Source organism: Fusarium venenatum (assembly GCF_020744135.1).
Source record: "Fusarium venenatum strain MPI-CAGE-CH-0201 chromosome Unknown EDB82scaffold_4, whole genome shotgun sequence".
In the NCBI taxonomy this organism is placed as follows: domain Eukaryota; kingdom Fungi; phylum Ascomycota; class Sordariomycetes; order Hypocreales; family Nectriaceae; genus Fusarium; species Fusarium venenatum.
Genome location: NW_027072132.1, coordinates 7,015,341 through 7,043,292, shown reverse-complemented (window position 1 = coordinate 7,043,292; position 27,952 = coordinate 7,015,341). Strand labels below are relative to the sequence as shown.

Sequence of the window (27,952 nt, the reverse complement as noted above, 5' to 3'; positions counted from 1 at the left end):
TCAACACTTTTCTTTCGTATCTATCTGTTTCATCTTTAATAACTGCATTGCATTTACATAGAGTTGGACTATATAGCCTCTAAATAACATAGATTTCCTTTTTCACAACACAGCTAGGTGTTCTGAGTAAACTTCTCATTGAATCAAATGTAAGCTTAGTGATTTGTTCTTGTCAAAACAGTGATCCCGTACAACCCAATCGGTGTATTTAGTGTTCCCAATAAGTGGGAAATATATCCCTCGTAAGTTTTCGTCTTGTAGTAAATACCTCTCCAAACCTCGAAGGTTTCTGGTATCCAATTGCAGATCTGTGGAAATTACTTCCCACTATAGGACGATTTCGACTTGGTTGATCCAGTACTTCTGAATTCTCGATAGCGAACACTATCCATGAACATCCGTGCCAAACCGTGATTATAATTATGTAGATACCACCATATTATCGAGGTAGATCAAGTATAGGTGCTAACAAATTCTCGAGAGCAAGCAATAGGCGACAACAATAGCGTGGAAGTTCATGGATAATGATAGATAACTGGGTTTTGCATGTCTTCAGTTTCATATGAGAATCGACGGGGGCTGAAACCAGGCATAGTAGAGCGGGAGCCACACTTGTCGGAAGCGTTCCCCGGCGTCCAGCCCCTCAGTCTAGGCGCACTCAGGCCAAAGCGGCATCAACCCAGGGCAATGGACGAGGAAGCCTGTACCTATTTTTGGTGCTAAATCTAGAAACGATTGGGTTTTCCTTGGTAGCAACCTTATCGTGATAACATCTTTCTGAAGTGGAGATGATTGAGTCATGAAGCAGATTGATAAGAGATTTATACCTGAATCTTGAGTCAAAAGATGATGCTATCATTTATCTATATATGCTGTTACAAATGCCGGTGGTATTCATCCTCACGCTAACTGAATGTCCACGAAAACAAAACAAAAAACAGAGGACCTTCATTTTATGCATCTTGACACGATTGGGGAATGGCCACAAACAATTTCCACCACTGTTCTTGAATCGACTAGATTCTCCCGCAACTAATTGGTAGGTGAATCTATTGGATATAAATACAAGCAGCCTAAAGGTGCGACCAAGGAAATCCGAATTGACTTGTCAGTTTTATCACCCATGTTCTACCCAGTCATTACAATTTTTGATACCCCGAGGCTTGACGATCGTTCATCCGCCTTGTTTTGCCTGGTTTCTACTCTGAATGAGGATAGGCTAGTTCGATAGTGGCACAATTACTGCTGACAGCTGGTCATTAGCCGGTAACAACTGAGACACGGCACGCACCCCCGGTGGTAGGCATCCTAGGCAGATCTTGTCCAGTTAGGCTCAAAAAACAACCTTACTTGGTTAGTCTTTGATGACCGGTGATGGAGATTATTATTTCCATATTGTACGTTGTGTTGTCTGGTGGGAAATTGCTGTTACAAATGGGCCTCGTTGCGAAATGACTTCTCACGGCTGGAATGCAAAAGGACTTCCACTTAAATGCCCAGATCAAACTCTGGGTACATCGACCCGCCAGGGCAACATTAAACCAATGCTAGTGCCCCAGATCCGTCCATGACATAAATCCGGAAACAGGGCGCCTCGGATACCATCGAATCCAATGCAGGCACATGCGCCACCAATAACCTACAGGTGGAGACACTAACCACATGTCTTGGAGCTGGAAATAACAATACATAATGAGGGCGCCCAGTTCATCCGCGTCGTTGGTTTTCACGTTGGGTCGAATGTTTGTTGGTTGATCCGTCTGGATGGAACCATCGTCAGTTCCATAATGATGTTGGATCGCAGGCGCTGTATTTTGGTACTGTGTCTGCTACTTGTACAACTCACTCAGGCTACACAACCAGTGTCTCCTGCTGGGCATCTCGGCAACTTCAATTCGCCGTGCGTTGTCAGTTTACGCCTCCGATCTCGTCTCACCACACGATTGCTTACGTTGGACAGTCATCATGCTTTCATCAATTACTCAACAACGATGTACGATATCGACAAAACAACACCAAATTATGTCACAGCAAGAAGTATCTCCGCAAGTTGGATTCATGTGTGAAGCGAGATTGCGAGGTTGGAGATAATTTGAGTAGGATTAACCCTATTGGTGCTGGCGGAAATTGAATACTAAAACCATGCAGGATATCATTTAATGATGGAGCAGGATTGCCATTTGCCCGTCCTCGATCGACGAAGGGAAATCAATATCACCTGCGCAGTCATGATGGCTTTGGCGATAGCCTTTTTCGGCATGAGAGTTACATCCAAGATTATTGGATTCGTCCCGTACGGACACGACGACAGTTTAATTATCGCCGCACTTGTACGTCATTTGTGACTCGTATTTGAAAACTAGCGATTGACATTCTTCAGCCATTTCTCAGCACGTTCGGCGCTATATGTTTCTTGAGTGCGTCACACCGAGATCTAGTACAGGACGATGAAGCTGACCAGCATTGGCATAGCAGTAGCATCAAAAGGGATAGGTTTGAATATATGGCACGTTAGCGATGAGGACATTGTATCATGCTATAAGGTCCGAATATCCCCTCCTTCTAACAAGTGCCACAATAACAAATGATACGATTAGTTCGTCTTGGCCGCCGAGTACATGTATGCGATATCGTTGACTTTCACCAAACTATCAATCCTGGCCTTCTTTCTACGAGTCTTCCCCGACCAAAAGTTCCGGTGGATGGTTCACGGAACCGTGGTCTTTATCCTACTCATGTCTGCCATTTATCTTGTACTATTTATACTACAAAGAGTACCCATGTGGACATTTTGGGAGGGGTGGAAAGAGAAGGATCCCGACGGCGTACTCTTGAACTCGAACGCAATCGGAACAAGCCACGGCGTACTAAACGTTGCATTAGATGTATGGATGATCATCCTCCCCATGTCCCAATTGTGGAAGATAGGAATCAAACCCAAGAAGAAACTCGGAATCATGTCCATGTTTGGTGTGGGCGCTTTGTAAGTTGAAAACCCTCTAAAGTATACTTCATATCAAACTGACGGACTCTGGTAGCCTCACAATCGTCAGCACAGTACGTATTCCATACGTCACAAAGTTTGCAAAGACATTCAACGTTACAGGTATGCTAGACTTGCCACTTGTGTTGTACAAGATACAATTACTGACGTACAGCGTAGCCGACACTGTCGATACCATCATCTGGTCTATGGTAGAAGCCAGCGTGGGCATGATGGTAGCTTGTATGCCCGGCACACGTCAATTTGCGAGGGACATGGCACGGCGATGGAAACGGAACAGGCCCAGCGACGAGAGCAATAAGGGAAACATTTTTATTGACCGGTCGCTGGCGACGATCGTTATGACAAGGCAACAAAGCACAATAGCAACCGATAACTCCTTTTCGAGCAACTTCGTGAAGCCTGATCTGAGGGTGGGGACGGATAGGTAAAAAAAAGTTCTCAGCGCTGGATTATTCTTTTTGCATTAAATATCTAAACGTGCCAGCATGATATCGAGGAAGTGTGACATGATACAGTGCATTGCCAACCAGTGCGTCGTATGCTCAGCGGGGTTTAAGAGGAGAAATGGAGAAGAAAAAAAAGATATAAAGAGCACATAACTAGATATCTATAAAGAAAAGTCTAAGTGATTTCCTGATCCCAAACGATCCCTGTTATATCGAACACCAAATTATTAACCACTTCCTTCCGAATACGTAACCCATCTCTCTAAGCACTTCCAGGGGTGAAAGCCCCCTCGCTCTGGATTCTGTTCAAAAATCTAAGAACAGCCGGTGTGACCTCCTCTGGCTTCTCCAGCTGGGGTGCATGCCCAACGCCCTTGACCATAACGACCTCACTATCCTTGAAGTTTGAAGCAACCCAGCGAGCTTCCTCAGCAGGGTCACTCCAATCGGGATCAGCGTCACCATAGACAGCAAGTACGGGAGCCTTGACTTTGCTCAAGAATGGCTCGACAACAGCGTGATCAGTAGAAAGGGTGGCGTGGAATGCCTTCCAGCGTCCAGGGCCGGTGAGCATCTTGATGGATCGGTCAACTCGCTCTTGCTTCTTGTCACCAAGACCAGGCCAAAGCTTGGGAGCATAAGATTTCCAAATGATAGGTCCGGTAGGATAGTTCATAGATAGACGGAAGAGGCTTGCGACAAGCTTGCCGGTTCCTGGACGAAGGAATGCGCCAATGAGGACAAGACCAGCGACTTTATGAGGTTGGCTTCCAGCGGCAATAGTGGCGGCTGCACCAGATAACGAAGCACCAACCAACACAGCAGGGCCACCACCATAAGTGTCGATAAGAGTGATGAGGTCATCAGCTGTGGCTTCGTCGCCGTAACGGTTGAAGGTTGTGGAACTATCGCCGTGACCTCGAAGATCAACCATGGCTACTCTGTACCCGGCTTTGCGGAGTTCAGTAGCCAGAGGGTCGTATGCGTCTCGAAAGTCGCCCATAGCGGGAGAGCAAATGACGAGAGGGCCTTGGCCGGAAATGTCGACGGCGAGCTTACCCCCATCAGTTTCGATGAATGTGACAGTCATTGTTGGTCTTGAGTGTAAGTGGTAGATAAGATAAGATAAGAGACAGATGAGATGAGAGGATTGATCTTGTGTCAAGATAAAATGCCAAGTAAAAGTTGTTATCTGTTTATTGAAGATGAGAATATTGATCCATGAATTGAAGGAAACATGTTATATATAATATTTGATCGTATCAAGTGCTGACCAGTGCGGCAGTGCTTGCGTACTCATTAAAAGCGAGATCTGTCCGACAACACAAGGATCTTGCGACTGATTGGGTCGCGAAAAAGCACGAGAAAATGCCGAAACTAACGCGAGGACGAACGATGAGCGAGACGCCTTTTGATTTGCGGGACCATTGTTAGTCCGCCTAACGTAAGCAATGGATCCAACTTCGGGGATAGTGTTTGGGAATAAGCATTAAACATTACTAGCAAATCTACCACATTCTTACTCTCCATTCAAATAATCCCTTAGTCCTCGTCCTCTCTTGAATGGCTTTTGTGTAACTTTGCGGCTCAGGAAACCGCACTGAATCTCGTTCAATCGATACGCCAAAATAAAATCGGGCACCATGCCAAGCACCTGAGACTCTCGCTGGCTTGTATCAACCTGAATTCCAACCGCTGGGCCACTGTTTGATCCAATCACCTGTATGTCCATAGGCGACTGGCCATTTCGTCGCATGTTTGCTCCCTTGGCCACACGTAAGCCCGTTACCATATATAAAGAACTCATAAACGGGTTGCGTCTAAGCCTTTTGAACAAATCATTGTGTTTTAATGTCGCCTTGACGTAATCTAATGAGGGCGATGTCGTATGGCTCTCGAGGGTGTTGAAATTCCAGACGTGCTCATGTGATTCTTGCACGGTCACACCTTTCTGGAAGGACGCCCGTTTCTGTCCAGCCTTTACCCATGCACTGAACTGACGGACAATCTCATTATTGCTCTCCATGCTCGATGTGATATGCACCACCGTGTCCAGGGGCAATTCCAAAGGTCCAGTGGATAACACCTTGCTCCAAGGCTCCACGGGTTCCGCGAGGATCTGACCTAGCTGGAGCAGGCCACCTGGAGCAAAGTTGTAGGATCCGGTGAAGATCCATTGCTTGTCTTCTTCGCTCACCGTGGTTACATCTGTTTCGAGAAAATATGATTCGAAATCATTCAGTGAGAGCCTCTCTGGTAGTAAAACATCCGGTGCGAGATCGTACGTTCCCTCGCCATAGGTAGCACCAGGAGGGCCGCTCAATTGTTGTGAGATTTGTTGCCCAGATTGTTGGTCGGGACTGATATTTTCATGCACCTCAATAGTCCGTTCTTGGCGACTTTTCCTTAGTGATACATATTCCCAACGCTTCTCAAGCCAGGGTTGAACTTCCAATTCTGTCTCCTCGGCATCCAAGCTATGTGAATAATGACCGTCTGCCAAGCCTGTTCCTGAATGTTCAATCCGTTGTGGCCTAATAAGCTCGACGTAACGGTATAAAGTCGCTATTATAGAGTGCGTACCGAGGATTAGTTCAGACAACTCTGATTTGGTCTCTTCATTTTGTTTTGTAAGAGTAGCTGCGATGGTAGTGGTCCTGTTTGGCGCTGCTCCCGTAAGGATATCGTGGAGTCTTTCAAGACGAGTCGATAAGTTATCTTAAGCTTGCAAGAGAGCTTGCTGAACTGACTGGTCAGTGTCAGGGACTGAATGCAGCATGGTTGATAATTCCGGATAGCTGACACGGCTCATTCTTCTCTGCCACACTCTGAAGCGTCCTTTCTCCATTTCCAAAGCTTCACATGTCTCTTTCTGACCTAGCAACAGGCAACTCGGATACACCCCTTGTGTCTCGTGCGAGGTTGTCTGTCCTTGTGTATGAGTAGATGTGTTACATGACGCAGCGTCTGAGCATGTCTCAAGTAGCTTCTCACACTTCTGGCTGAATTCGGATATCGTCATAGTGTCTCTGCGGCTTCAGCTGTCCCGCCCACACTTGGGGTAAAGCTTGTAGAGAGGTTTGAAGAGCCTCACTTGGTGTTTAGTAGTCTTGCAATCCCTCCCAAATCGAAGAATCTCTCAGCCACTAAAGCTGGCTCTGAGTTGCGTCAACAATGATGCTTTAGCTTCCAGGGTATGAATTAGTCTGAGTGATCAATGCAAATAAATAAAGTCTAATAGTTAAGAAACTCTTATTAACTCACAATTTAATTTCGGGGTATAAATAGATTCAGGTGGATAATCTTAAATCCATGATATCTCAAAGGTTCATTCCACATTTTGATTATTCTCAAAGTATACCTAAATGCAAAAAAAAGCCCGTTTCCTACAGTAATTCTTATCAGCTTGTCAGTCAAAACACACTGTACTGCAAAGATGCCCAACGCGTTTGCGGGGTTAGGCACGAAGTCTGAGATGCATGTGCTTACTAGACAGCAGATTCCCTGGACCTGATCTGGTGAGAGCCGCAACTTTATTCTAAAACCAAATGTGATCTGACTCTTTTGTCTACTCTATTAATAGGCTTGAAATGTCGGGATTCGAAATCATCGGTGTTATCCTTGGGGGGCTTCCACTATGTATCGAGGCTGCGAAAGCTTCCAAGCCCATCTACAATGCCATCGAAACATGGTGGAATTTTGACAGAAGATTCACCGAGCTGGTGAATGATATCAGGGGTGAACTGCTAATATTTAGTCAAAATATCACGTTGTTGATCAAGAGGCTTGGCATATCAGAAAGAGAACAGCAGACACTATGGACTTCTCAGCAATTCTGGAGTCATGATGACATTAATGCGAAGATCAAGGACCACTTGGCCGATTCAGTGCCGCATGTACAAGAGTTGTTGGAACAGCTTCAAGGATATTTCAGTGCTCTCTTTGCAATCTTGCCCATTTACAACAACCAGGTACGTGGTCATTGAACTGTAGTCGGCGTGACAATTCGTTGACTGAGCGTAGGTTATCCTACCATCGCCCGGCTCTTCTGAATTTGAAGCTTTGCGGCGGCATGTTAGCTTCTCTCATCAAAGACATGAAATCTTTAACAAGATTCGAAATATCAACGAACAGCTCTGGGTCATTTTCAGAAACGCCAATGACATTCAAGAAATAAATTTGAAGAATCGTAGCCAATCTATCCAGAGCCCCGCCGACCTCTCGTTCTTCTCTAACCTTCAGAGAGAATCAAGTGTATTTTACAAGACATTAAAAGCTCAGCTCAATTGCTCTTGTCATCTCGCACATACATGCGGAATTTCTAGTCAGTGGAGCGGGTCGAAATTTGACATTGACAGCATATGTCTCAGTTTCTTGGCAGGCAATAGCACGCCAATAAAGCAATTCCAGTGGAAAATGGAGGCAGTACATCGAAAAGAGATCGGAGCACCTCTTGAGGCAGAACAGCGGCCTGATAAAGTTGTTCTGATCAATCAGCTGGGTCAGGAAATGAAACAACAGAAGCGGAAGGAAGATGGCCTGAAAGCAATGAAGAAAAGATCACCCGCGACACTGGCTCACCAAACTTTATCACTGGTAACTGGTTTGACGAACAGGAAGTCCAAAAACACTCAGCCGAACCAAACGACGAGTTCTATCACTGATATATGCCATTTCATTCAGACACCACCACCTCTCGACGAACAGTTTCTGGGAACGATTGAGGCCCTTGACCATGATCTCCACCTCTTTTTGGAGCCAATATACCAGATGAAACTGTTGGAATCTCAGACAGAGACAATCGATGAATTTCTGAGCAAAACACCAAAACTTAGCACGCGGTTACGAATAGGCTTCTCTGTCGCTGTTACACTCCTTGCTCTTGGCGCTTCAGCTTGGGTCCCTATAGCCTGGAGCCGAGATGATATCATTATGAAGCGTTATCATCTTGCCCAAAGCCAGGATTTGACCTTTGGCCCTTACATCCAACACTCGTCTCTTTCATTCACCCTCGCAGAGACGCCGCTTCAAGTCAAGTACCACAGTGAGATGACTGTATTTTCACTCGGAGTCCTGCTCCTAGAACTCTTCTATCGCAAACCGTTAGAGGAGTCACCATACTGGGCTAAATATTGTGTCAATGGCAGACCAAACGAAAGTACCGAGTTGAAAGCTGCGTTAGCATGGAATCAAGATTTGGCAAAGGATCCAGTCCTGCGAGACGGTCTGGCCGAGCCAGTGAGAAGATGTTTACAGATGTCTTTCAAATCAAGACCAGATTTAGGAAGTAGTGATTTTCTTCAGGATGTTTTCGGGGCAGTTATAAAACCTCTGGAGCAGTTTATCGACGACTTTGAATGAAAATAAGAAAACAAAATATAGTTCTCTGATTAGTTGTTCCCTTAGCCTTCTATATTGCAACAGATTTGTCACTTAAATTGATTCATAAGAGCTATATCTATAGCTACGCAGCTACAGTTAGATGAGGGTACGGAGGTTGATTTAATCTGGTTGTGTTGATAGCTGTTTTTCGTACCGGTTTGATTGCAAAGCGAGCGAAAGCAATCAAAAGCTAAGCTTCTGTCCCGCCTGCCCTGGAACGGTAGATGCAACCTTGCCAGATCCAAGAAGATTAAACTGGTACGGAATCTTACCCGAACTCAAGTTACCCTTTGGTGCTGTGTTCTGGCTCTGTCCGTTGAGAACAACATCCTCTGCAACGACATAGCCCACCTCCTTGCTGGACTCGCTGAAGATAGCTTTCTTTCCGACATTTGTGAACACTGAAGACTGGATCAGCGCCTGGGCATTCATGCGACTGTTAAGACCAGTGTCCATGGTGTCGTAATATCCGCTGTTCTCGAAGTTAGTCAAGTTCAGAAAAAGAGCTCGATGGACAAACTTGAAGATGTGAGCTGTGCCAAAGCGAAGAAGAGGACCACGGCTTCCAATGTTTTTAAAGTGGTTGTTAGCGTATGTTACGCGAAGCTTGCCGACGTCTTCGGCAGCGTTACTATCAGAGTGACCGACGAGAGATCCCTTGTGCTAGATGAAAGAAGTCAGCATACAATGCCACCAGATTCCCGAAGTTACTTACGTGGTCATGGAGATAACTGTGTGAGATAGTAACAAAATCCGCTGCATGAGACAGATCGACTAAGCCATCGTAAAAGTCCTTATCGCTGCCTTTCTCAGAAGAGATGTCACAGTGATCAACCCAGACATTGGTTGACTTTTGGATCGTGATTGCATCACCATAAGTGGCTGCGACTTTCGCAATCTTCATGTTTCGAATAATGACATTCTTCTTTCCGTTGATCGTAAAGCCGATACCAGTCAGAGCTTAGTGATAAAAATCAGTATAGTGTAAGTCAGCCGGTTTTTATGCACTTACAGCTGCCACTCTTTCCGATAATAGTCTTGTCAGATGCGACTTGAACCTTGGCTGCGCCGGAGATACTGCCCTGGACAAGGATGACTGATGGGCCGGTAGCGCTGGCTGCTGCCGCCAGCTCACTGAGACTCTTTACAGTTACCTGTGCAGCATTGCCGCCGCCGGTTGTGCTTCTTAAGTCAGTTGGTGCGAAGGATGGTGAAGCTTGTTTACTCACCCTCCATTCTGGGTGCAATAACCAATGTTGCACGGGTCGTTGACTGCTGCTCTGGCGTGCAGAGTAGACCCAGGTGCTGCAGTAGCGAGGCTGGATAGAAATAGAAGGTTAAGAAGTCTCATGTTGAAGTTCAGAGTTGAGCGAATGTGGCGATATCACAAACTCCTTGGGCTACAATGCCATCTAAATACTATTCACATCTACACTGACATGAGAGCCGACACAGGCATTTGATCAAAGCTGCGGTCAAACCCCCAATCTGTCATCTCGCGATTCCTCGAATCAATCGCTACTCGAAACTCATATACTACCTTGATCATGGATTCACATAGCGTTGCGTTGAGGTGATTGGTGGAATATTTTCCTTCAAAGTTTCATCTATTGACATATCCCCCAAAGTATTGAGACATTGAAGTCCTCGCGACGTTATGCTTCCCATTTCCAATAGGTTATGGAAAGAAAAAAACGACCCAAGTCGGAAAGGCTTGTTCCGGGACGCTGGATTGGGATCGTGGGGTAATCTGGAAGTTCTGAGCGAAGAACGTCGTGATTGGGGGAGTTGTTGCGTAACAAGACAGTACTGAACCCGTCGTCTATACTACCGATGTGTCGCAGCTGCATGTGAACCTGTGGAGATTTAATTGAAGTCTGCTGCGATCAATATCAGATGTTTGCAATCTGACAGACAATTTCTTCTTAAGTTTTGAGTCGAAAGTTGATAAAAGAAGCTGTTAGTTCCGGGAACTCTGGACCAAAAGATGGTCATCTCATTAAGTAATGCCAAGCTCGTGACATATTTATCGGGTCCATCGGCTGCGTACATATCTGGCGAGCAAAAGGCTTGGCTGATGGAAGTGTTAAAGACGACATTCGTAAGTCATTTGAGGCCACTTTTGTTCAGGTCAACTGTTTTATTGCCTGCTAGACACAGGACGCATCATCAAAATGCTGCCTGAATACTCGTAAGTCGGGCCAAGACTAATGAGACCAATATTTATTACTATCCAATACCATCGACGTCGATCACTGCAATCAAGGACGAATGAAGCGTCTTATCTCTACCAAGTGGGTGACGTATTCTGTCTGCTGATAGGTCTTTAGCCAATTCAGGTCGCACGTCTTTGCGGGGAATAGGCACCAGGATCTTTTGCTCGGCGTGCTCGGGCGATTCTACCCTTGTCATAATCAGATCACCACCTTCCGCATTCGACAATGGCCCGATGATAGTCGAATCTTTAATTCTTACTTAAATAGACGGCAGACGCTTTGATCTTGCATGTTTCCAAACGCAGTGATTGGACTTCCAATGCATCTTCTTTCGATATACCAGATTATACCCATCACTCTTGCTGCTTGCGCTTCGTGCTTCCTAGTACCTTCTATCTTGTCAAGAATGGCTGAGCGAAAGGTAAATATCAATACACAGGTGAGCGGAAGTATTGTGTTAACAAATGTTGTCTAGGAAATCACGTATGCTTTCGACACTGTCGATGATTGGCAGGCCTCTCAAAAGGCGTCAGAAGAGTGTGTAACCTTATCTTCAATAACTAACGACAAAGCTGACATCTCATTCAAGGCTTGTGAAAGAGGACACTGGGGCCGAAAATTGGAGGAGCACTAGAACTATGCCTCCTACATACTATCCCCCGTGAGTAACGATCATCAAACCAAAGACACAACTAATACTAATTTTTCCAGACCAATGACTCAACAGGCGATTGACAAGCTCAAGGAATTCAAGGGCGCCGTTGTGAATGATCTTTCCGAGAAACAAAATTAGTATCAGAACGGTTTTTTCCCAAAATACACATTTGATGCATGAATAGTTCATATGATATAGCAATAAATTCGTGAAAAGAATAGCCTACCTCTTCTTCGATGGACCTTCCCGTCGTCTCTGTGAGGATATAATGCTCGTCTGGTTAACTGTCTCCCGATCTATTATGCATTACTATTCATCATAGTTATGTGTCAATAATTCTTGCATGGTACCAGTTACTAACATATAAGCACAATATTCATTCCCTGTGTTTACATACGCCTTAATTCATCCGATTCTATAAGAGTAAGAAGGACAATTCTCATAATAACTGCCGAAAGTACAATGCCAATTTTCGTCTACTGTAAAATGAGAAGGCTTGTGTACGGTTGATAGACAAATGTTTCTGACAATGCTTCAAAATATGTATTTGATAGTCAAATATTTACAGAAGGTAATTCCATCTCATCATCTCAGACATATCATTCCAACTCATCATCACTCTTCCAAGCCCCAGAAGTCTCTTCAACTCAGCCAATAAACAATTGTTAAAACGCTTAGGCGTTGCTGTCGATGAAAGATCGGAGGCTGCCAACGCGAGCGTAGACACCAGACTTGTTGGGCTGAGCACAGCCCTCACCCCAGGAGACAACACCAACAACAGTGTTGGAAGTGTCAACGATGGGACCACCGGAGTCACCCTGGCAAGCATCGCGACCACCCTGGGTGAAACCAGCACAGAACATGTTGTTGGTGATGGCGGAAGTGCCGTACTGAGATCGGCAAGTAGCACGAGAGACAACGGGAACGGTAACCTTGAGAAGGTTGGTAGGGCTGGTGCCGCTGCCCTGAGAGGTAGCTCCCCTGTGGATTGTTAGCTCTCTGTCTAGTTATCAGAATTGAGGATGATACATACCAACCAGCAACGGTGAGTTGAGCACCAGCAGCAGGGTCAGAGCCAGAGGCGGCAAGACGACCGTAAGAGATGGAGCCGCTGGCGGGAATAGAAGTGGAAAGCTTCAGGAGAGCGACATCGCTGTCAAGGGTGGAACCGCTGAAGCTAGGGTGCATTCTGATGCTGGAGACACGAGAGGTGACACCACCAGAGGTGCGAGACTAATCAGTCAATGTTAGCTATAAAATTCCATGTTGTTGGATTGAACGTACAAGAGATCCAGCACGGATGGCGAAGGCACTGGCAGATCGGCCTTGGACACAGTGGGAAGCGGTCAAGACAGTGTTGGCGTTGATGAGAGTACCACCGCACCAAGGGCCACCGTTGTTGGTGATGCTGACGATGAAGGGGAACTCGCCAGCACCGGCAGAAGTTCCGCCAACGATCTGGGGAGTCTCCTGGGGAGCAGCAGCAACGAGAGGGGCCACGAGGGCAACGAGGGCAGCGATCTTGACCATTTTGACGAATTGAGTGTATCCAAGGGTAGACAGTTGAAGAGTGATGAGAGGCTGATGAGTGAGTGATGATATTTCGAAAGGAAGTTTACCATCCTTTATATACACAATCATCAACCTCTTGTATCTTCCGAGTCAGTACTGTCTCAACCCAGTCTAGTCTCCTACCTGCCCTTCTGGTGGATCCCCCGCGATAAGCTTGTTTTGTGATATCGTGAGAGTGTGCATATTGGCGTACCTGCCTTTCTCGTATGGAAGTCCGTTTGTTCCGCAATTTAGTTTAGTTCGGCATTTAAATAGAGCATTAACCTTATCATCCTCCCGTGCAAGTGATCGGCATATGGGAATCTTGGCGACAAGGATCAGCATCCCGATGAGGAAAGTCGATAATCGTGTCGACCATTGAGAATGTGGAGGTGGCCGGTTAAATCCAAGTTTTGATGGTAGTGAGAAAGACGGTGACAGTGAGAAGTAACACAAGAATGAAAATCATCGGCGAGTTGTCAGCACTCAATTCCATTGACCGACATGTTGGATTGGTAGCATTCGGTAGAGGGAAGAGTAAAGACATGTGTTCCTGAATAACAGCCGGAATTACTCAACTCCGTCTTATCGCCAAGCATTCAAGCGTATCTGCACTGCTACTCTAAGCGGGGTTAGTTTCTATAATGCGGTCATGCGTCCATCGATCACATTGGCTTAGCATCTGAAACTGGTCATCTAAAGTGGGAGGTTCTTTTGTAGTCCTTCTTTTAAACACCACGCAATAGCTAGGATTGGATAACGCATGCACGCATTGACCCCATATAACACGTCTACTCTGGCCTTGGCTAAAGGCTTCTTTGCATCCTATCTGGAAATCACTCATGCCAAATACCAAGCGCATAGTGATTGCCATATCTTATCTACCTTCCAAACAGGGCATCTATTACCGGCTTATCTTTTCCATCGTGTATGCGAGTGTTATTCGTCTGCGGAGGCAAGGCGGGATGCACTCAGAGTTTATGGCTGAGCTGAAAGGTTACTTTAGAATAGTATCTCAACGTCGCAAGGCGGGTATTGCTTAGGAAGGTACTTTTGATCTGGCCGATTAATTCAACCTTTTGCCAAGTTTTTACACGGTTTTTGCATTGCTGAGATGCTAGTCGAATACGAGCAGTAAACAGAAATGATCTGATGCGTCTTGTTGTTGTTGTTGTTGTTGTTGTTCTATGTGCTTACTACATATGCAGAGACGGAGGTTACTCACTTCGAGTAGTTACCAATGAGGAAGTTCATTAGAGTGCGTCAACTCTGATCTCTTGGTAATGATAACTTGTCACAACAATAAGCCATTCATACCTTGATGAGCATTTATTGAGATTGCAGTTACCCGAGACAGAAAGGATGACTAAATTTTGAGAAATATTAGTTTCATCATCCCAACTTAGTTTAGATACATATGATGAGCTGTATAAGTTGTACATAGTGATCTCGATAATATACAGCCAATCGCATTAGCCTCACTTGTCAGATTATGGTGATGTTTCAAGATCGTTGTTGAAATCAATGCATATAACGTATAATCAATGAAAGATGTCGTGATAGTAGAATAAATCTTGTTTAATCAAACAAATATTGTTTCCCTTATATGTCTATTCAAATGCATTTGTATTTCTGAAGAGGTTGATTTAGAGCGCCGTCAGAAACGCGTAATCATAAACATTACACACCGAACATGCCCAAGCTTGAAGAGCCCACCAACGCAGGCTTGCAAGCTGTTATCGATTTGTACGAAAGAGACAGCTAGAAAGTATGTTTAATGACCTTGTCGATATTAAACTAAAGAAACTAAGAAAATATAATCAATTAAGCATATATCTAAGTGAGAACGGCCTTGTGAATAAAGACATAGGGTAGGAGTTTCCATTCAGCGATCCATTTCTTACTTCCATCAAGCCACTTCATTTTCCAAGGGTCCAGCCACCTAATTTTAGCCACTCCCAACCAATGACCATGTCGTTGTCCCTTGTAATTTGGGTAGGCTAGAAAGTTCAGTTCTAAAACTAGTGATAAACTAGACTGGGTTCACAGAACCAATAAACTTGCATTGGACTCGCTTGTCTGTCAACCTTGGTAATGTCAAACGAGATCTACTTGAGGAGAGTATGGATAGTAGATAGATCAACTTAATTATTAACTGAATTTAAATTAAGATATTCCCTTCTCTTTAACCTGATTCATGATTGACTACTACTCCCCACACCATTCGATACTTCGCCTGGCTGTGGCTGTGACATGGGCTGAGAACTCTGCTCCGTGGGTTCTAGATCGAGACAGTATTCTCGATACCACGGCCAAAAGACAAACATAACCCACTTGCTAAGCAACTTGATCCCGGCCATAATACGGTAAACGCCTACTTCCGTGGTAGTCGAACCCAGAGGGAGGCTAGACAAGAGGGTCTGTCGCTGAATGTTAGTATGCTTGAGCAGTGTAATGTAATAAGGGAATGCACGTACTGTTCTCCCGTTTTTCCATGTCGTTGCAACAAACTTCCACTCGTGTCCATCAACAATAATACCCGGCAGAAATTCGAGTTCTTTTATATCTTCGCCAGCCATCTCGTGAAGAGATTTCCATTGTGCTGCTTGCCAAGATGACAAGTGAACCTCGGCACTCAAACCATTTTTACTATCTTTAGATTTGACAGTCAGACCTACCGGGTACTGTGATGTGGGCTTGAAGGTTGTGAAGTTTACTGATCCAAGCTCGTCTCGACGATTAATCAAGATCTTGTGTGCAAGTCGATCTTTCGTTGATGATGGAACCATGTACAGCATGTAGTCAACCAGTGGCCCGGAAATTCCGATTTTGTCATACTTCGGTTTGAGAGATGCCCTTTCACTGTAAGATCAACAAGGTTAGTATAGATCTGTAATGGAGTTCACTGTAGTCAAGAGACGTACCACGGCGCAAAGTCAACACCTTGTCGGTCAAGGTAAGGCATCAAGGTTTGAAGAGCAGCACTGAGGATTGGCGTATAAACAAGATTGTTCCATCCCGTCTTGTCATACTCATGGCAACAACACTTTTCAGCGGATTGAACAATTTCTTTCACGAGAGGTAAAAGTCTTCGTTCTTGGCGTGGCTCTCTCCATGTAGGTTCATAAAATGCATCGTCGTCAAGAGATCTTGAGATAGGATCTTCTGACGTTTGAAAATGGCTCTAGAATGAATCAGCCAACTCAGAGATACGGGTATGCCACTACCGACCCGAAGAGTGCTGGAAATGATTCCTTTGTGTTTTTGAAAGTCAAGCAAGCGTGTATAGAATAGAGTCAAGCGTTGTCCCATGTTACCAGGTTTCAGTGTGTCATAGGTTAGCCAAGGTCGGTAAGGCCTCACCGGAGACACTGAATCTCTGCTCCGGTCCGACGGAGTTGACGACGATGAAGGATGAGGCACTCCATTAGGTCTGTTACCTGTTTTGCGTTTCTTTCTTCTTGGTACAGTCTCATCGTCAATGATAATGATGTTGTTGTCGTCAGTGATTGTAGCCATGGATTTGATGTTGAATGTGGATGTTGTGAAATGTTCAAATGACGCGTTGACGCGTCATTGGCGGAGCCAACATTTTCGAACGCCAGAAACTCGACCTAACCTATCAGAAATATCACAGCCAAACTCCAATGCTTTACGCGGTTGACAAGGTCAACAACTATTCTTGTACAATTATTTATTCATTTATTCCAATCAATACAAAGACTCTTTCATCTCTTGACGCCATTTATCATCGGTGTCTACAAGTTGCACGATTAAATCTTTGGGAAACGAGGTAACCGACGTGTCTCTTCAAGAGTGTAACAGCTTTATTGAAGGATTTAGTTCAAGTAACATTCCGTGATAACAGCCTATTTTGTCCAAGTCAATTGTGTCTCTGCACAAGTTCTACCGAGACCAGCCCATTGCAAAGAACTCCATTTCTCCGGATTCTCAGAAGCCTCCACGAAATGCTTCATAGCAAGAACAGTCTGCAACGCCCACTTCTCTGGACTTACCCTTCCTACACCTGTTGCCAACGGAGTCATAAGAACACTTTGAATCTGATCATATTCAGACGCATCACGATTGTGATTGTCAATTGCACAAAGCAGGCTCCAGATACACTCATAGATAACCTCTTTGTCCCATCTCACGTCAGCAGGCATACGCATCGTCGGACAAATAGCAACGCGACGTGTCCCAAACTCATTTCGTGATCTCGCTTCAAATTCCCTTGGGATTTCTACCAAGGTACACGTCCCAGGTGGCGCGAAACCGCGCCATGTTTTGTAAAGCTGAGCTTGTGCGACCCCAGTCAGGGCATGGTAATCATCGCGGGGTGAAAACTGTCGTGATATAGCATCGTCAAAAGCACCGTCGAGACGGCCGTAGGAATTGGCAGGTGAGACGACGGTGTCGAATTTGACTTTGCTTGAGAGCTGCGATAGAGCGCAATTGTGAATATCGATTGAGATTGAGTCGGGAAGCTTGCGACTTTTGCGGGCGACGTTAAAAGCGTCGCTGAATTGTTCCTCCATGCAGAGGAGATGTATATGAGGAATATGAGGAGTTTTGGTGGCCATTTTGAGCACTGTTTGCTAAGTCCGATGACTCTGAGAGACGAGCTGCGGTGTTGAATATTGAAGAACTAAGTTGAAGGACTGCAGACAGAGAAGAAGTAACTGTATGTTAATGTTATCACGTGATCATATCCGTGATATCCTTAACCTTCAACATGGGCAGCCAGCCATGTTCAATGAAGTCAGATGTTGGAGATTCAAAAGATCTTGGGTTGTTGAGATCAGATGATATGACTAAAGCGGGGTTACTGCATGGATTAGCGATGATCGCAAGCATACCTGAGAAGACATTGTTGCGTACCCAATAAGCATGCTGCACTTGACCCCTGTTTAATCCTGCAGACTTTTCCAGCTGCTGCCATTTTCTTTCCATCACACCTTTTTCCCGCACTTAGTCTGACCTACTTTCTTTCTCCCTGTACTAGGGAAATCGTTCCATCACTAGTGACTGGAATCTCGCATGATACTATGGGTCCAGATCGATGTTTTGGCCTCTGTCAAGTATATCCAGATGTGAAGGATCATGAGGCGACGGCCGAGAAGAAAGTTGAGTAAGGGCTCCCCTTTCGAGATTTGTGGTCAAATCACTCATCGCACCAGCATCATCTTCATGCATGGTCTTGATGCGCACTCTCCAAAGACCTGGCTTGCCTGGGAGATAGAAGATGATCCTGATTCTGGAGACGTCAACTGGCTGAGTGATAAGCACATGCTACCATCTTCCATGCCCTACGCTCGAATTCTAACCTACGACTGGAATGCGAATTATGACATTACCGCTTCTAGTGACAGGTTTCTTGGCCATGCAGATACCCTGCTTGACCGTGTATATGTTCATCGAGAAGAATTAGTAGGTAGATTAATACTGAGATCTAATTATTGTATTGACGTATCGTCAGTGCCGACTGCAGACCCCTGTCATATTTGTAGCATCCTGTTTCAGCGGTCTCCTATTAGCCCAGGTATCATCTACTTATTACTTCTCTCCAACATCTTTGCAGAGGCACTGACATCAATAGGCTCTGGTTCGGGCTGCAGATAGATATCATCCGCGTGGCGCAAAATACCGCCAAATTCTTGATTTCACAGTCGGTGTAGCATTTCTTGGCACTCCTTTCTCAGGCAGCTGGGAAACGGGGTATACCGTTGCAGACCTTCGTGTCGCTGTCGCGATTCAATCTGGGAGCGAATACAACCGAGAACTGATGGAGTATCTACGACAAGGAACAAGGGAATCGCCAGGCCCGTTAGACGATCTTGTCCAGAGGTTCAGCGAGATGATTCACCATGAGGACTTCAAATTCGGAAAGGTTTGCTTTTACGAGACTCGTCATACCAACTTTTCCGCCTATAGGAAAAAGCTGCCGGAAGATTACGCTGCTCGAATCGATACAAACGGACATGGAATTGTAGGTTGGATAGTTAATAGCCACAATGCTATAAGCTGACCGAAACTGAGGTTGTCGCCAGGAACTCCGCCTGCCTCCAGGGAGTAGAGGGAGTTGCCTTGGATGTCAGACATAATATGCTACACAAATTCAACTCACCTCACAACGATGGGTATAGACGACTGGTATCAAGACTCAAGGGTTTTGTAGAGAAAACGCAAGATGTTCTCAGCGTGAATGGTAAGTGCAATGACATATGGAAACTAGGGGATGAAAGGCCGTTGAACAGAAATGAGGCAAGGCGGACCTTCACAAACAAACTAACATTTTCAAAAGGATACATCGACGCCTGTTTTGGTGCAGATATACGTCGCAAGGAGGAAGAGGAGCGAGACCGCCGTATCCAATGTCTGGAGAGCTTATATTTCGATGGAATTGATTACGAGCCTAGTAAAATTCGTGAACCAGGTGAGACAGCCTGCCAATGGCTCTTGAACGATCAGAAATATTCGGATTGGCACAATAATGGACGAGGTATCTTCTGGATCGTCGGAAACCCTGGAAGTGGTAAGAGTACACTCATGAAACACGCTATTCACACTTGCCGAGAGACTGCCACTGGAGGCTCAGGACACGTATTGTCTTTCTTTTTTCACACCCAAGGAGAACCTTTGCAGCATACAACGGAAGGTTTTCTCCGAGCTCTGTTATACCAGCTTCTCGAAAAGTTCCCAGAACAGACTAGCACGCTAAGTGGGTTTAATATGCGGAAAGTTAAAAATGCGCATGGGCCGAAATGGAAGACGGCGTACTTGATGCGGCATCTCGAGGCTTATCTTGAGAAGGTCGTTGAGCGATTCGATCTCCGAGTATTCGTTGATGCGCTAGATGAGTGCAGGTCCGAGGACGAGGAAGGCGATGACGAGACTCAGGAAATATGCGACTTGATACGGAATCTTCAAGACATCGAACAGAGATTCAGTTCCTTTCCAAAGAAGCTTAGCATATGCTTTGCCTGTCGACACTATCCGAACCTGGCTCGCCCAGGCATCGACAACCATATTATTGCTGAGCAAGGCAATAGCGCAGACATCGAAGAATTTGTCCACCAAGAGCTATTGCGAGAGATCAGTCTGGACGAAGACAGTGGTTTGAGGGAATCACTCGAGCAAGAGATAGTGCGGTTAGCTGATGGCAACTTCCTGTGGGTGACTCTGGTAACATCCAGAGCTGTTAGTATGTACCGCAGTGGTAAGCCAGAACTGTTACGAGACGTCCAAAGAATTCCCAGAAAGATCACACAGATTTATGAGAGTACCATAAGCACTCTTCTCAAGGAGAACCCAGCCATGTCACAAAGGCTATTTCAGTGGATTTGTTTCGCAAAAAGACCTATCGATATACAAGAGCTTCGATGGGCTATCAACATTGTACCCAATCCTCTGTATAAGTCATTGAGGGATATTCCTGGTCCCCTTTGGGGTAAGACTGATAAAGAAATGGAGAAATCAATTCGGACACTCTCAGGCGGACTCGCTCACGTCGGAAATTCAGGGAAAGTTGTCTTTATACATTTTTCCGTCAAAGACTATTTACTGAGGTCTGGGTTTTGTATCCTTGACCCCAGTTTGCATACCAGTCGAGAAATTGTGAAGGCTGGCCACGACGTGCTGTTGGCGGCGTGCTTGTGGTCAATCACAGAAGCTGATTTGGGAGACTCTTTTGATACATGGATGAAATTCTTTTCAAGGTCAATCATTCGCATGACCTTGGGAGCTGTTCAACCGGAGAGCGCCAAAGGCCCAAAACTCTATGGTATACTGAAGAACTACCTTCCCAAGTCGGGAGAGAGCCCACGCGTCAAAGTTGAAGCTATGGAGAGGTCGGACCGTTACCTTATGCAGCAATACTTGAACCCAAGCAATCTTCAGGAACTCCGAAATGGCTACCCACACAGCCATCGCCAAATCGACTACACAGGAGAACCTGACGAATGGCTTGTCATTGATGAAATGATATCATGTTTTCTTGGCTTAGTAGCCTTGATGCAAAACCTCTCTTTAAATCTCCATTTGGGTCTTATCAATTATTCTCATGAATATTGGTACGATCACGCTCTGCAATCACTGGAGAATGGTTCTGGGGGTGCACTCAACAAGTGTCTTGATGATTTCTTCTGCCGAGCACAGGATTCACTCTTTTCTTTTTATAGTGTTGCTTATTTCCCACTTGAAAAAGCGGCTGGTCTTCCAGATCCAATGGTCCTGAGTGGAATTCTAAGCAGGGATATTGAGAACCACTTTCCCGTGAATTCTGTTTCCTTTGGGGGTGGTATCACTGCCTTGATGGCGGCATCAGAGAAGGGATATCAAGATAACGTCCGGATTCTCCTACAGCAAGAGGACATCCAAGTTGACATGAAGGACTCCAAGGGACAGACTGCATTAATGAAAGCGGTCGGCAGCAAAAGCAAGCCAATAGTCGAACTGCTTATCAGCCACGATGCCAATATTGATATTCCGGACAGAAAGGGTATGACTGCTCTGATGCATGCCATCTGTGACGAGCTGGACGAAATTGTGGAGTTATTACTCCAAAATGGCGCAAGACCTCATGTTAAAGATACCAGAGGGCTCACAGCGTTCGATCACGCCATCGATAAAGGCAATGTTGAGCTTTGCCGTCACATCTTGGAACATTTGACACAGCCCGAAAGGGTGGATCTCGTCGACCGAAAGCATATGGTCGCAGCATGCAAAAACGGCCATGTTGACATAGTCCGCCTCTTCTTAGAGAACGGAGCCAAAACAGGAATTCCAGAATCCCAGTCTCAGTCGAAGTTCCCCTTCTCAGAGTCGGCCCTTGGAATCGCAATAGCAGCTGATCAGCGAGCTGTACTCGAACTCTTACTTGATCACGAGTCCATAGACTCAGGGTTTCCAGTCTCGAAACCGAATTTACTGTGTCAGGCTGTCAGGGAATGTGCTATGGATTGCATGTTGTCCCTGATCATTCACTACGGGTGGGAAATCGACGAGGTGGATGAGAATGGTGACATGCCGCTCCATGTTGCTATCAGAGAGGGTTGGGATAATCATGTATCCCTCAGCCCCTTCTGTGACATTATCAAGACACTTATTACCCTGGACTGGTCACCCCAGGGTATTGTTGTGAACGCTCTCAACAGACAGTTGCAAAGCCCCCTGATGCTGGCAATTGGATATTGTGGCACAGATCGCTTTGTTCAACAGATACTAGCCGATAAGCGAGTTGACGTCAATAAGCAAGGGCCCACCGGAACAGCTTTGTGGTGTTCAGTAGCCAGGAAGCGGTATACAATAACAAAGTGTCTCCTCGGCTATCCGAATATTGACCCAAATCTAGGTTTGGAAAATGGCATCACACCTCTGCAGGCTACAATTGTTCATGGCGATTCGAAATCAGCCAGCCTCTTATTGGACCATAAGAACATCAGAGTCACTGAGGAGGACATCCACTTACTTACCACGTTGCACACGGCGTCTGATGAGGACTTCTGGACAACGCTGCGTGAGTTTACACGCGAGACTGAGCATCTATATGGTCCCAGGACTGTCGAATCAGTGGATAAGAGACGGGCTGCTCTTGAAGACATTCAAAGACTTGTCGAGACAAAGCCTCCAGTAAGAGAGCAGTGTTCCTTGCAGGTTCACCGCCGTTCTACTCCGGAACAGCAAAAAGGGGACGCACTACACTCATATACTTGCCTTTTGTGGCTTCTTCTCCCTAAAGATGGGAACAGCCAGGGCAGAGTTGGAAGGTTGGAAACAGGCATACAACCTGGAGGCAGGACCTTGCCCATGTTACTAGCTTCACTCATCTTTATCTTTTGCACATATACTGTTATGTTATATACCTAAGATATTGATTATTTAAATTCATTCATTGGTCTTGAGATACTTTCACTGCTTTACCACGTGTAGATAATAGATGAACTTGTCATCCTGTCCTTCAATACTACCACATCTTTCACTGTCGCTTATCGGGCCTCCTCTGTGGGGCTTATTTTTTATCTTGTGTCACTGCTTTTGGGAGCAATTGGCCTTTGCTCAGCAGTTGAAACAGGATGTAATTATGAAGGCCTTGCGGATTGATCCCGTCGTATTCATCGGAAGCCCTGGTAAGCTGGACTACGAATCTGGGGCTGTAAGCATGGAGTGACTATTTGGTGTGGTGGGTGTGAGCGCCATAAACATGCAAGAAATCACAATCCAAGCGCCCAGTCCCCAGTAGCAGCACAGCCCCCTGCGCTGTTGTGATAGAAGTACAACACGCTAAAACCTTGCCCTTTGGCTGGCGACCTCCAAATCTGTTCGTCACGTTTAACAATTTCGAGCCAGAACAAGAAAACCCAGCCCTTCTAACTTTTCTTTAAACCAAACATATACCTTCTAGGAATCTGACACTATTTTCTTATGATGACTACATTAATAAGCGTTGTCTATCGCTCTTTATCACCCACTCAAATTCGCTTGATCCAGTTGAGTCCAGATCTTGACGATCATGTCGTTGGGGGTTTAAAGAAGACGGCGCTCGCAGGCGCTCCTCCATATTATGCCGTTAGTCACGCTTGAGTCCCAGATATTTGTGTCAAGGTCATATCAAATAGCGAGCAAATACAACTGAGCAATCATCTTGTGACGCTTGTTCGTCGTCTCCGGAAATTCGGCAAAGAGAACCCTGAGCTTGAACCTCGAGTCACTCACCTGTAGCTCGATAGCGTTTGTATTAATCAAGATGATGTGCACGAACTATCATCGCAGGTGGCCATGATGGGAATTATCTACCGCCAGTCCGTCAAATCGTTAGTCTGGCTCGGGGAGATAGATTCAGCTTCCATAAGCCCCTTATGGCAGATAGTCGCCGACATCCACGCGGTTTTCCACAAACAAAACCCTTCGGCCAAGTCACTATTCGATATACCTATCCGGACATACGATGATTAATCACATACTGCAACAGGTTTACCTCCACTTTGTGATAGCCAATGGATACAATTGAAGCATTTGGTGGAGCTACGGTGGTTCTGAAGAATTTGGGTTGTGCAAGTAGTCGTTCTCTCGCAAAGAGATCCGATCATCATCCACGGCGACTGCCACTACGCATGGAATCCTTTAGGCTAGGCCGTAGGCTGGTTGCGGAGATCCGGATACCTCAGACTTCCTCAGGTTCCTGAGCAGCTACGAAACATCGACACCATTTCCAACCTCCGACGGGCCCACGTCCGCTGGCCACTTGACGCTCTGATGTCAATCTGTCAAGTCGAATTCCACGCTACCGATCAGAGGGATAATGTGTAGGGACTTTTAGGACCATCTCTCGAAAGCGAGGATGGCTCAGTGATGCCAGAAGACCTGAAGTCAGACTACACTATCGACGTGCCTACTTTATATCAACGAGTGATACGCTACTTACTCGAACGGAACCGTTCTATTACCATTCTCAATCGCGCAAAGTTTATAGACGGAACTGAAATGTGGAAATATCGTATCTATGATCTGAATCTTCCTTCTTGATGTCCTGACTGGAGCGACTTCAACACATACAATGAGGGCATCTCAACAAGCCTCTCTTGGATTGAGTATTCGAGCATCGCCAAGCCAGCAAGCCTCAGTTTTCCCAAGTATTACCGGGCTTCTGGCGGTCTAGAAGCCAATCTTTATGAGTCAGAGACTAGTACTGAGGACAGTTCAGTTCTCCAGCTCGGTGGCTTTGTAGTCGACCGAGTGGCTCAAGTTTGTCGTTACAATTTCAATCCATCCGGTCACAAACAACCATCTGATGAGTTTGACGCGATGATAGCACCAGTTCTGAAGCTTGCTTTCTCACTTGCACCAGCCAGTGGCACACTCACGTGGGTAAATAAGTTCGTTCAAACAACAACAGCAAGCCAACGCTTCTTCAAAGGCAAAAGCATGGACCAAAGCATCTCAGATGGCGCAGCTTGGCTACACGGATTTTATGAACGTCGAAAAGATCTCGCAACGCTGGTTGACCAACAAAACTATGAAAGCAATTCGAACTCACAAATCCAAGAAGCGTCAGCAAATGGTGTTCAAAAGGACTGCATAGCTCTAATACGGCTGATGGGAACTATTGGGATCTTGTTGGGGAATCATACGTTGATGGACTGATGGATAGAAAAACAATTGAGCGCTATAGGAACGGGGCTATTCAGGAAGAAGTACTATCTTTCAAATAGAGCGGCGCGCAGGGAATTTAACAATTGAGCTGGAAGAGATGTGTATATAGCCTCAGAAGTAGTTTTGACAATACACGCACAGCAGGAGGTGCGTTTTGGAGAAAACACACCTCGATCATAGCTGAGTCAGCATTTGAGGATCGTCACAAGCCTGTGAATTGCCGAGGCTAAATGCCTCCTCCTAGCAAATACAACACTGACCTTCAGTTTCCTAACAATCGATCAAGTAAAACATTGTTCAATCAATATGGCAGCTCTATCGCCGTTGACCCCAATCATCATCGGCATTGGTGAGATTCGTCAGAAGGATTTCACCATCGAAATATGCCATGAGCCAGCCGAGCTCATCTTATCAGCCATCCGCAATGCATCTAAAGACTCTGGTATCGACGCCATTAACAGTTTACATAGTATTTCAGTTGTCCCACCGTGGTCTTGGAACTATGATGATCTACCTAAATTACTTGCGCAAAGACTTGGCATCCAACCACCCCATCTTGAACTCGCTAGTCATGGAGGAAACACGCCTGCTCTCCTCTGCGACAAAGCAGCTGCGAGAGTTGCTTCTGGGGAATCCAAAATGGCCGTCGTTACAGGAGGAGAAGCATTAGCCTCGCGTAAGTGATGAGGGCCGGGAAAAGGATATAGTGGCTGACAAGTCTACAGTCTTCGCTTGTCAAAAGGCTGGGAAATTGCCTCCACCAGGATGGACTGCGGTAGACCCCAATTCTAAACGGTACAGTCCTGGTGATACATCACTCAAACAAGGTAGGCTCTGAAACAGCATCCAGCCGGGCAAGAATTCTAACATGGTATAGGAGTTGGAGCGACGCATTCCATCGGCAATCCAATCCAAGTCTACCCTTTGTATGAAAACGCGTATAGGAAGGAGAACAAGCAATCCTATGTCGAGAATCACCAGGAATCGGCAGAGCTCTATACCCAATTCGATAAGATCGCATGTCAGCATCCCAACAGTTGGAGAGCAGGCGAAACCCCAAGAAATCTTGAAGATATCAAGACAGTGAGTAAACGGAACAGGATGATATGTACACCCTGTAGGTCTACTGTTACTATACTGCTATCATTTGCTAACTAATCAGATCCATTGTTGATGAACGCATTCAATGGAGTAAACCTAGCCGCTGCATGTATCATCACCTCAGTTGAGTATGCTACGAAGCTGGGGGTACCGCGCGAGAAATGGGTGTATTTAACGGGTGGTGCTGGCTCGAACGACAGTCAAGACTGTAAGATTTCTCTACTTTATCTGTTATTACAACTAACAGTGCGATGTTCCACAGTCTGGGAGCGAAAGAATTATTCCTCAAGTCCTGCCATTGAGTATTCGATCGACAACGCACTTGAAGCTGCTGGACTCGCCAAAGATGAGATAGACTGTTTCGACTTCTACTCGTACGCCACCCGCTACGACATTGTAATAAGGCTAATTCATGAATAGTTGCTTCCCAGTTGTACCGAAGATCGCTTGTAAGCACGTTGGACTCAATCTGCTGGATCCAAAGAAGCCCATCACACTCCTGGGCGGGTTGACTTCATTTGGAGGCGCGGGTAATAATTATTCACTACATGTAGGGCATATCCCCATTATGATGAGTTCATCTGACCATGATCGACAGGCTATTGCGGAGATGGTCAAAGTTATACGTAACGGCAAGTATCAAAACGGTCTAGTCCTTGCCAACGGTGGTGTTCTATCCTGGCAACATGCTATCTGCCTGTCTGCACAACCCAAGAGAAAAGGCTCATCCTACCAAGCGCAAAGAGTTCTCGACAATGGGCAAACATCCCAAGGTCCAGCGTTCACTGATGAGGCACAAGGCGGAGCCATCATCGAGGTACGTCGAATCTTCTGAAGGGTGCCTTTTCTAACATGAACGTAGACATACACTGTGGATCATGATCGAAGTGGCTCGAAGTTGGGGCATATTGTAGGAAGGCTTATTGAAACTGGGGAGAGGTTTATTGCGAACCATGGTGATGAGATGACTTTGCTCGCTCTCGTGAGTACCATCACTGAACCAATTGGTATGAAAGGCTTCGTCAGGGTTGGCTCAGATGGGCGAAACTTGTTCACGGTTGATCCACCAGTGAAACTGTAGTCAGTCCGGCTTTTCAGTCCGAACATAGCCGGGTTAGAAATCACGAGAGTGGGTATTGGTATCTCCAGTATGGGTCTACTCTTAAACAGCGACAACTTCAGGAACTCAATATTGAATAAACGAAGACTGCTTGGCGTTTACTTAATGCTATTGGACAGCATCCGAGAAACCTTTCGTGTTCGCTTTAACTGCTGATCTTGCTTCAAACGTCGGCACATTCCCCGGGATGCAACCGAACACCCCGCACGAAGAACAATTAGTTCCCCGCAGACTGAGGCCGATCTCTACTTAACCTTAACAAAAGTCGAAGATGCGCACCTATAGGAACTGGTTCTTGTGCATGTCGTGAACTTTTCGATCGTA

At 45.8% G+C, this 27,952-nt stretch overlaps 12 protein-coding genes across 12 annotated transcripts; 6 read left to right on the top strand and 6 right to left on the bottom strand.

The window, feature by feature from the left end:
- Window positions 1-1,787: 1,787 nt before the first annotated feature.
- Window positions 1,788-3,435, top strand: EDB82DRAFT_481462 (uncharacterized protein; the record flags this gene model as incomplete). The annotated part of the gene is made up of 6 exons (XM_065608163.1): window positions 1,788-1,900; window positions 1,961-2,037; window positions 2,149-2,330; window positions 2,598-2,983; window positions 3,039-3,106; window positions 3,164-3,435. 6 exons carry the CDS (start codon window positions 1,788-1,790, stop codon window positions 3,433-3,435), a joined length of 1,098 nt encoding a protein of 365 aa, XP_065463591.1.
- Window positions 3,436-3,561: 126 nt separating this feature from the next.
- Window positions 3,562-4,925, bottom strand: EDB82DRAFT_354673 (Alpha/Beta hydrolase protein). Its single transcript, XM_025725631.2, has one exon. It carries the CDS (start codon window positions 4,541-4,543, stop codon window positions 3,716-3,718), a length of 828 nt encoding a protein of 275 aa, XP_025594211.1. The 5' UTR covers window positions 4,544-4,925; the 3' UTR covers window positions 3,562-3,715.
- A 1-nt stretch (window position 4,926) lies between these two features.
- EDB82DRAFT_354728 (uncharacterized protein) lies at window positions 4,927-6,799 on the bottom strand. The gene is made up of 4 exons (XM_065607542.1): window positions 6,718-6,799; window positions 6,548-6,639; window positions 6,204-6,482; window positions 4,927-6,146 (listed from the first exon to the last, which is right to left on the bottom strand). The coding sequence occupies exons 3-4, from the start codon at window positions 6,473-6,475 to the stop codon at window positions 4,973-4,975; spliced, it is 1,446 nt and encodes a 481-aa protein (XP_065463590.1). The 5' UTR covers window positions 6,476-6,482; window positions 6,548-6,639; window positions 6,718-6,799; the 3' UTR covers window positions 4,927-4,972.
- A 153-nt stretch (window positions 6,800-6,952) lies between these two features.
- Window positions 6,953-8,876, top strand: EDB82DRAFT_518076 (uncharacterized protein; the record flags this gene model as incomplete). Its single annotated transcript, XM_025725629.2, has 2 exons — window positions 6,953-7,424; window positions 7,477-8,876. Coding segments are annotated over exons 1-2 (1,715 nt in total), but the record flags the coding sequence as incomplete, so codon positions are not given.
- A 40-nt stretch (window positions 8,877-8,916) lies between these two features.
- Window positions 8,917-10,339, bottom strand: EDB82DRAFT_354614 (pectin lyase fold/virulence factor). The gene is made up of 5 exons (XM_065607541.1): window positions 10,065-10,339; window positions 9,848-10,017; window positions 9,551-9,795; window positions 9,356-9,498; window positions 8,917-9,307 (listed from the first exon to the last, which is right to left on the bottom strand). Exons 1-5 carry the CDS (start codon window positions 10,184-10,186, stop codon window positions 9,019-9,021), a joined length of 969 nt encoding a protein of 322 aa, XP_065463589.1. The 5' UTR covers window positions 10,187-10,339; the 3' UTR covers window positions 8,917-9,018.
- Window positions 10,340-11,334: 995 nt separating this feature from the next.
- On the top strand, window positions 11,335-11,947 carry EDB82DRAFT_518071 (uncharacterized protein). Its single transcript, XM_025725627.2, has 4 exons — window positions 11,335-11,472; window positions 11,527-11,588; window positions 11,641-11,712; window positions 11,763-11,947. Exons 1-4 carry the CDS (start codon window positions 11,341-11,343, stop codon window positions 11,842-11,844), a joined length of 348 nt encoding a protein of 115 aa, XP_025594207.2. The 5' UTR covers window positions 11,335-11,340; the 3' UTR covers window positions 11,845-11,947.
- A 433-nt stretch (window positions 11,948-12,380) lies between these two features.
- On the bottom strand, window positions 12,381-13,236 carry EDB82DRAFT_435818 (trypsin-like cysteine/serine peptidase domain-containing protein; the record flags this gene model as incomplete). Its single annotated transcript, XM_025725626.1, has 3 exons — window positions 12,381-12,687; window positions 12,740-12,939; window positions 12,991-13,236. The coding sequence occupies 3 exons, from the start codon at window positions 13,234-13,236 to the stop codon at window positions 12,381-12,383; spliced, it is 753 nt and encodes a 250-aa protein (XP_025594206.1).
- A 2,159-nt stretch (window positions 13,237-15,395) lies between these two features.
- On the bottom strand, window positions 15,396-16,813 carry EDB82DRAFT_518065 (uncharacterized protein). Its single transcript, XM_025725625.2, has 4 exons — window positions 16,489-16,813; window positions 16,182-16,441; window positions 15,735-16,119; window positions 15,396-15,677 (listed from the first exon to the last, which is right to left on the bottom strand). Exons 1-4 carry the CDS (start codon window positions 16,774-16,776, stop codon window positions 15,453-15,455), a joined length of 1,158 nt encoding a protein of 385 aa, XP_025594205.1. The 5' UTR covers window positions 16,777-16,813; the 3' UTR covers window positions 15,396-15,452.
- Window positions 16,814-16,899: 86 nt separating this feature from the next.
- EDB82DRAFT_518063 (uncharacterized protein) lies at window positions 16,900-18,028 on the bottom strand. Its single transcript, XM_025725624.2, has one exon. It carries the CDS (start codon window positions 17,838-17,840, stop codon window positions 17,127-17,129), a length of 714 nt encoding a protein of 237 aa, XP_025594204.1. The 5' UTR covers window positions 17,841-18,028; the 3' UTR covers window positions 16,900-17,126.
- Window positions 18,029-18,196: 168 nt separating this feature from the next.
- EDB82DRAFT_542181 (uncharacterized protein) lies at window positions 18,197-24,564 on the top strand (the record flags this gene model as incomplete). Its single annotated transcript, XM_025725623.2, has 7 exons — window positions 18,197-18,388; window positions 18,438-18,687; window positions 18,737-18,799; window positions 18,857-19,246; window positions 19,297-19,465; window positions 19,562-22,887; window positions 24,433-24,564. Exons 1-7 carry the CDS (start codon window positions 18,306-18,308, stop codon window positions 24,562-24,564), a joined length of 4,413 nt encoding a protein of 1,470 aa, XP_025594203.2. The 5' UTR covers window positions 18,197-18,305.
- Window positions 24,565-24,712: 148 nt separating this feature from the next.
- EDB82DRAFT_518052 (uncharacterized protein) lies at window positions 24,713-25,547 on the top strand. Its single transcript, XM_065609029.1, has one exon. It carries the CDS (start codon window positions 25,060-25,062, stop codon window positions 25,396-25,398), a length of 339 nt encoding a protein of 112 aa, XP_065463588.1. The 5' UTR covers window positions 24,713-25,059; the 3' UTR covers window positions 25,399-25,547.
- Window positions 25,548-25,658: 111 nt separating this feature from the next.
- EDB82DRAFT_518047 (uncharacterized protein) lies at window positions 25,659-27,886 on the top strand. Its single transcript, XM_065609028.1, has 8 exons — window positions 25,659-26,083; window positions 26,133-26,234; window positions 26,285-26,524; window positions 26,570-26,716; window positions 26,771-26,882; window positions 26,929-27,058; window positions 27,107-27,325; window positions 27,371-27,886. Exons 1-8 carry the CDS (start codon window positions 25,714-25,716, stop codon window positions 27,587-27,589), a joined length of 1,539 nt encoding a protein of 512 aa, XP_065463587.1. The 5' UTR covers window positions 25,659-25,713; the 3' UTR covers window positions 27,590-27,886.
- The last annotated feature ends 66 nt before the right edge of the window (window positions 27,887-27,952 follow it).

Excerpts from the sequence above, each read along its gene's own strand:
- EDB82DRAFT_354673 (XM_025725631.2), bottom strand. The coding sequence starts at position 4,543 with ATGACTGTCACATTCATCGAAACTGATGGGGGTAAGCTCGCCGTCGAC.
- EDB82DRAFT_354728 (XM_065607542.1), bottom strand. The coding sequence starts at position 6,475 with ATGACGATATCCGAATTCAGCCAGAAGTGTGAGAAGCTACTTGAGACA. Across the intron at positions 6,147-6,203 it reads TCAGTCCCTGACACTGACCA|ACTCCACGATATCCTTACGG; the intron begins GTCAGTTCAGCA and ends TCGTCTTGAAAG.
- EDB82DRAFT_354614 (XM_065607541.1), bottom strand. The coding sequence starts at position 10,186 with ATGAGACTTCTTAACCTTCTATTTCTATCCAGCCTCGCTACTGCAGCA. Across the intron at positions 9,796-9,847 it reads TATCGGAAAGAGTGGCAGCT|CTCTGACTGGTATCGGCTTT; the intron begins GTAAGTGCATAA and ends TTTATCACTAAG. Across the intron at positions 9,308-9,355 it reads GGCACAGCTCACATCTTCAA|CGGATATTACGACACCATGG; the intron begins GTTTGTCCATCG and ends CTTCGAGAACAG.
- EDB82DRAFT_518071 (XM_025725627.2), top strand. The coding sequence starts at position 11,341 with ATGTTTCCAAACGCAGTGATTGGACTTCCAATGCATCTTCTTTCGATA. Across the intron at positions 11,589-11,640 it reads TCTCAAAAGGCGTCAGAAGA|GCTTGTGAAAGAGGACACTG; the intron begins GTGTGTAACCTT and ends ATCTCATTCAAG. Across the intron at positions 11,713-11,762 it reads CCTCCTACATACTATCCCCC|ACCAATGACTCAACAGGCGA; the intron begins GTGAGTAACGAT and ends TAATTTTTCCAG.
- EDB82DRAFT_518065 (XM_025725625.2), bottom strand. The coding sequence starts at position 16,776 with ATGGCTACAATCACTGACGACAACAACATCATTATCATTGACGATGAG. Across the intron at positions 16,120-16,181 it reads GGTGTTGACTTTGCGCCGTG|TGAAAGGGCATCTCTCAAAC; the intron begins GTACGTCTCTTG and ends TTGATCTTACAG. Across the intron at positions 15,678-15,734 it reads CATGGAAAAACGGGAGAACA|ACCCTCTTGTCTAGCCTCCC; the intron begins GTACGTGCATTC and ends ATTCAGCGACAG.
- EDB82DRAFT_518063 (XM_025725624.2), bottom strand. The coding sequence starts at position 17,840 with ATGGCCACCAAAACTCCTCATATTCCTCATATACATCTCCTCTGCATG.
- EDB82DRAFT_518052 (XM_065609029.1), top strand. The coding sequence starts at position 25,060 with ATGATAGCACCAGTTCTGAAGCTTGCTTTCTCACTTGCACCAGCCAGT.
- EDB82DRAFT_518047 (XM_065609028.1), top strand. The coding sequence starts at position 25,714 with ATGGCAGCTCTATCGCCGTTGACCCCAATCATCATCGGCATTGGTGAG. Across the intron at positions 26,525-26,569 it reads CAGGATGATATGTACACCCT|ATCCATTGTTGATGAACGCA; the intron begins GTAGGTCTACTG and ends CTAACTAATCAG. Across the intron at positions 26,717-26,770 it reads CTCGAACGACAGTCAAGACT|TCTGGGAGCGAAAGAATTAT; the intron begins GTAAGATTTCTC and ends GATGTTCCACAG.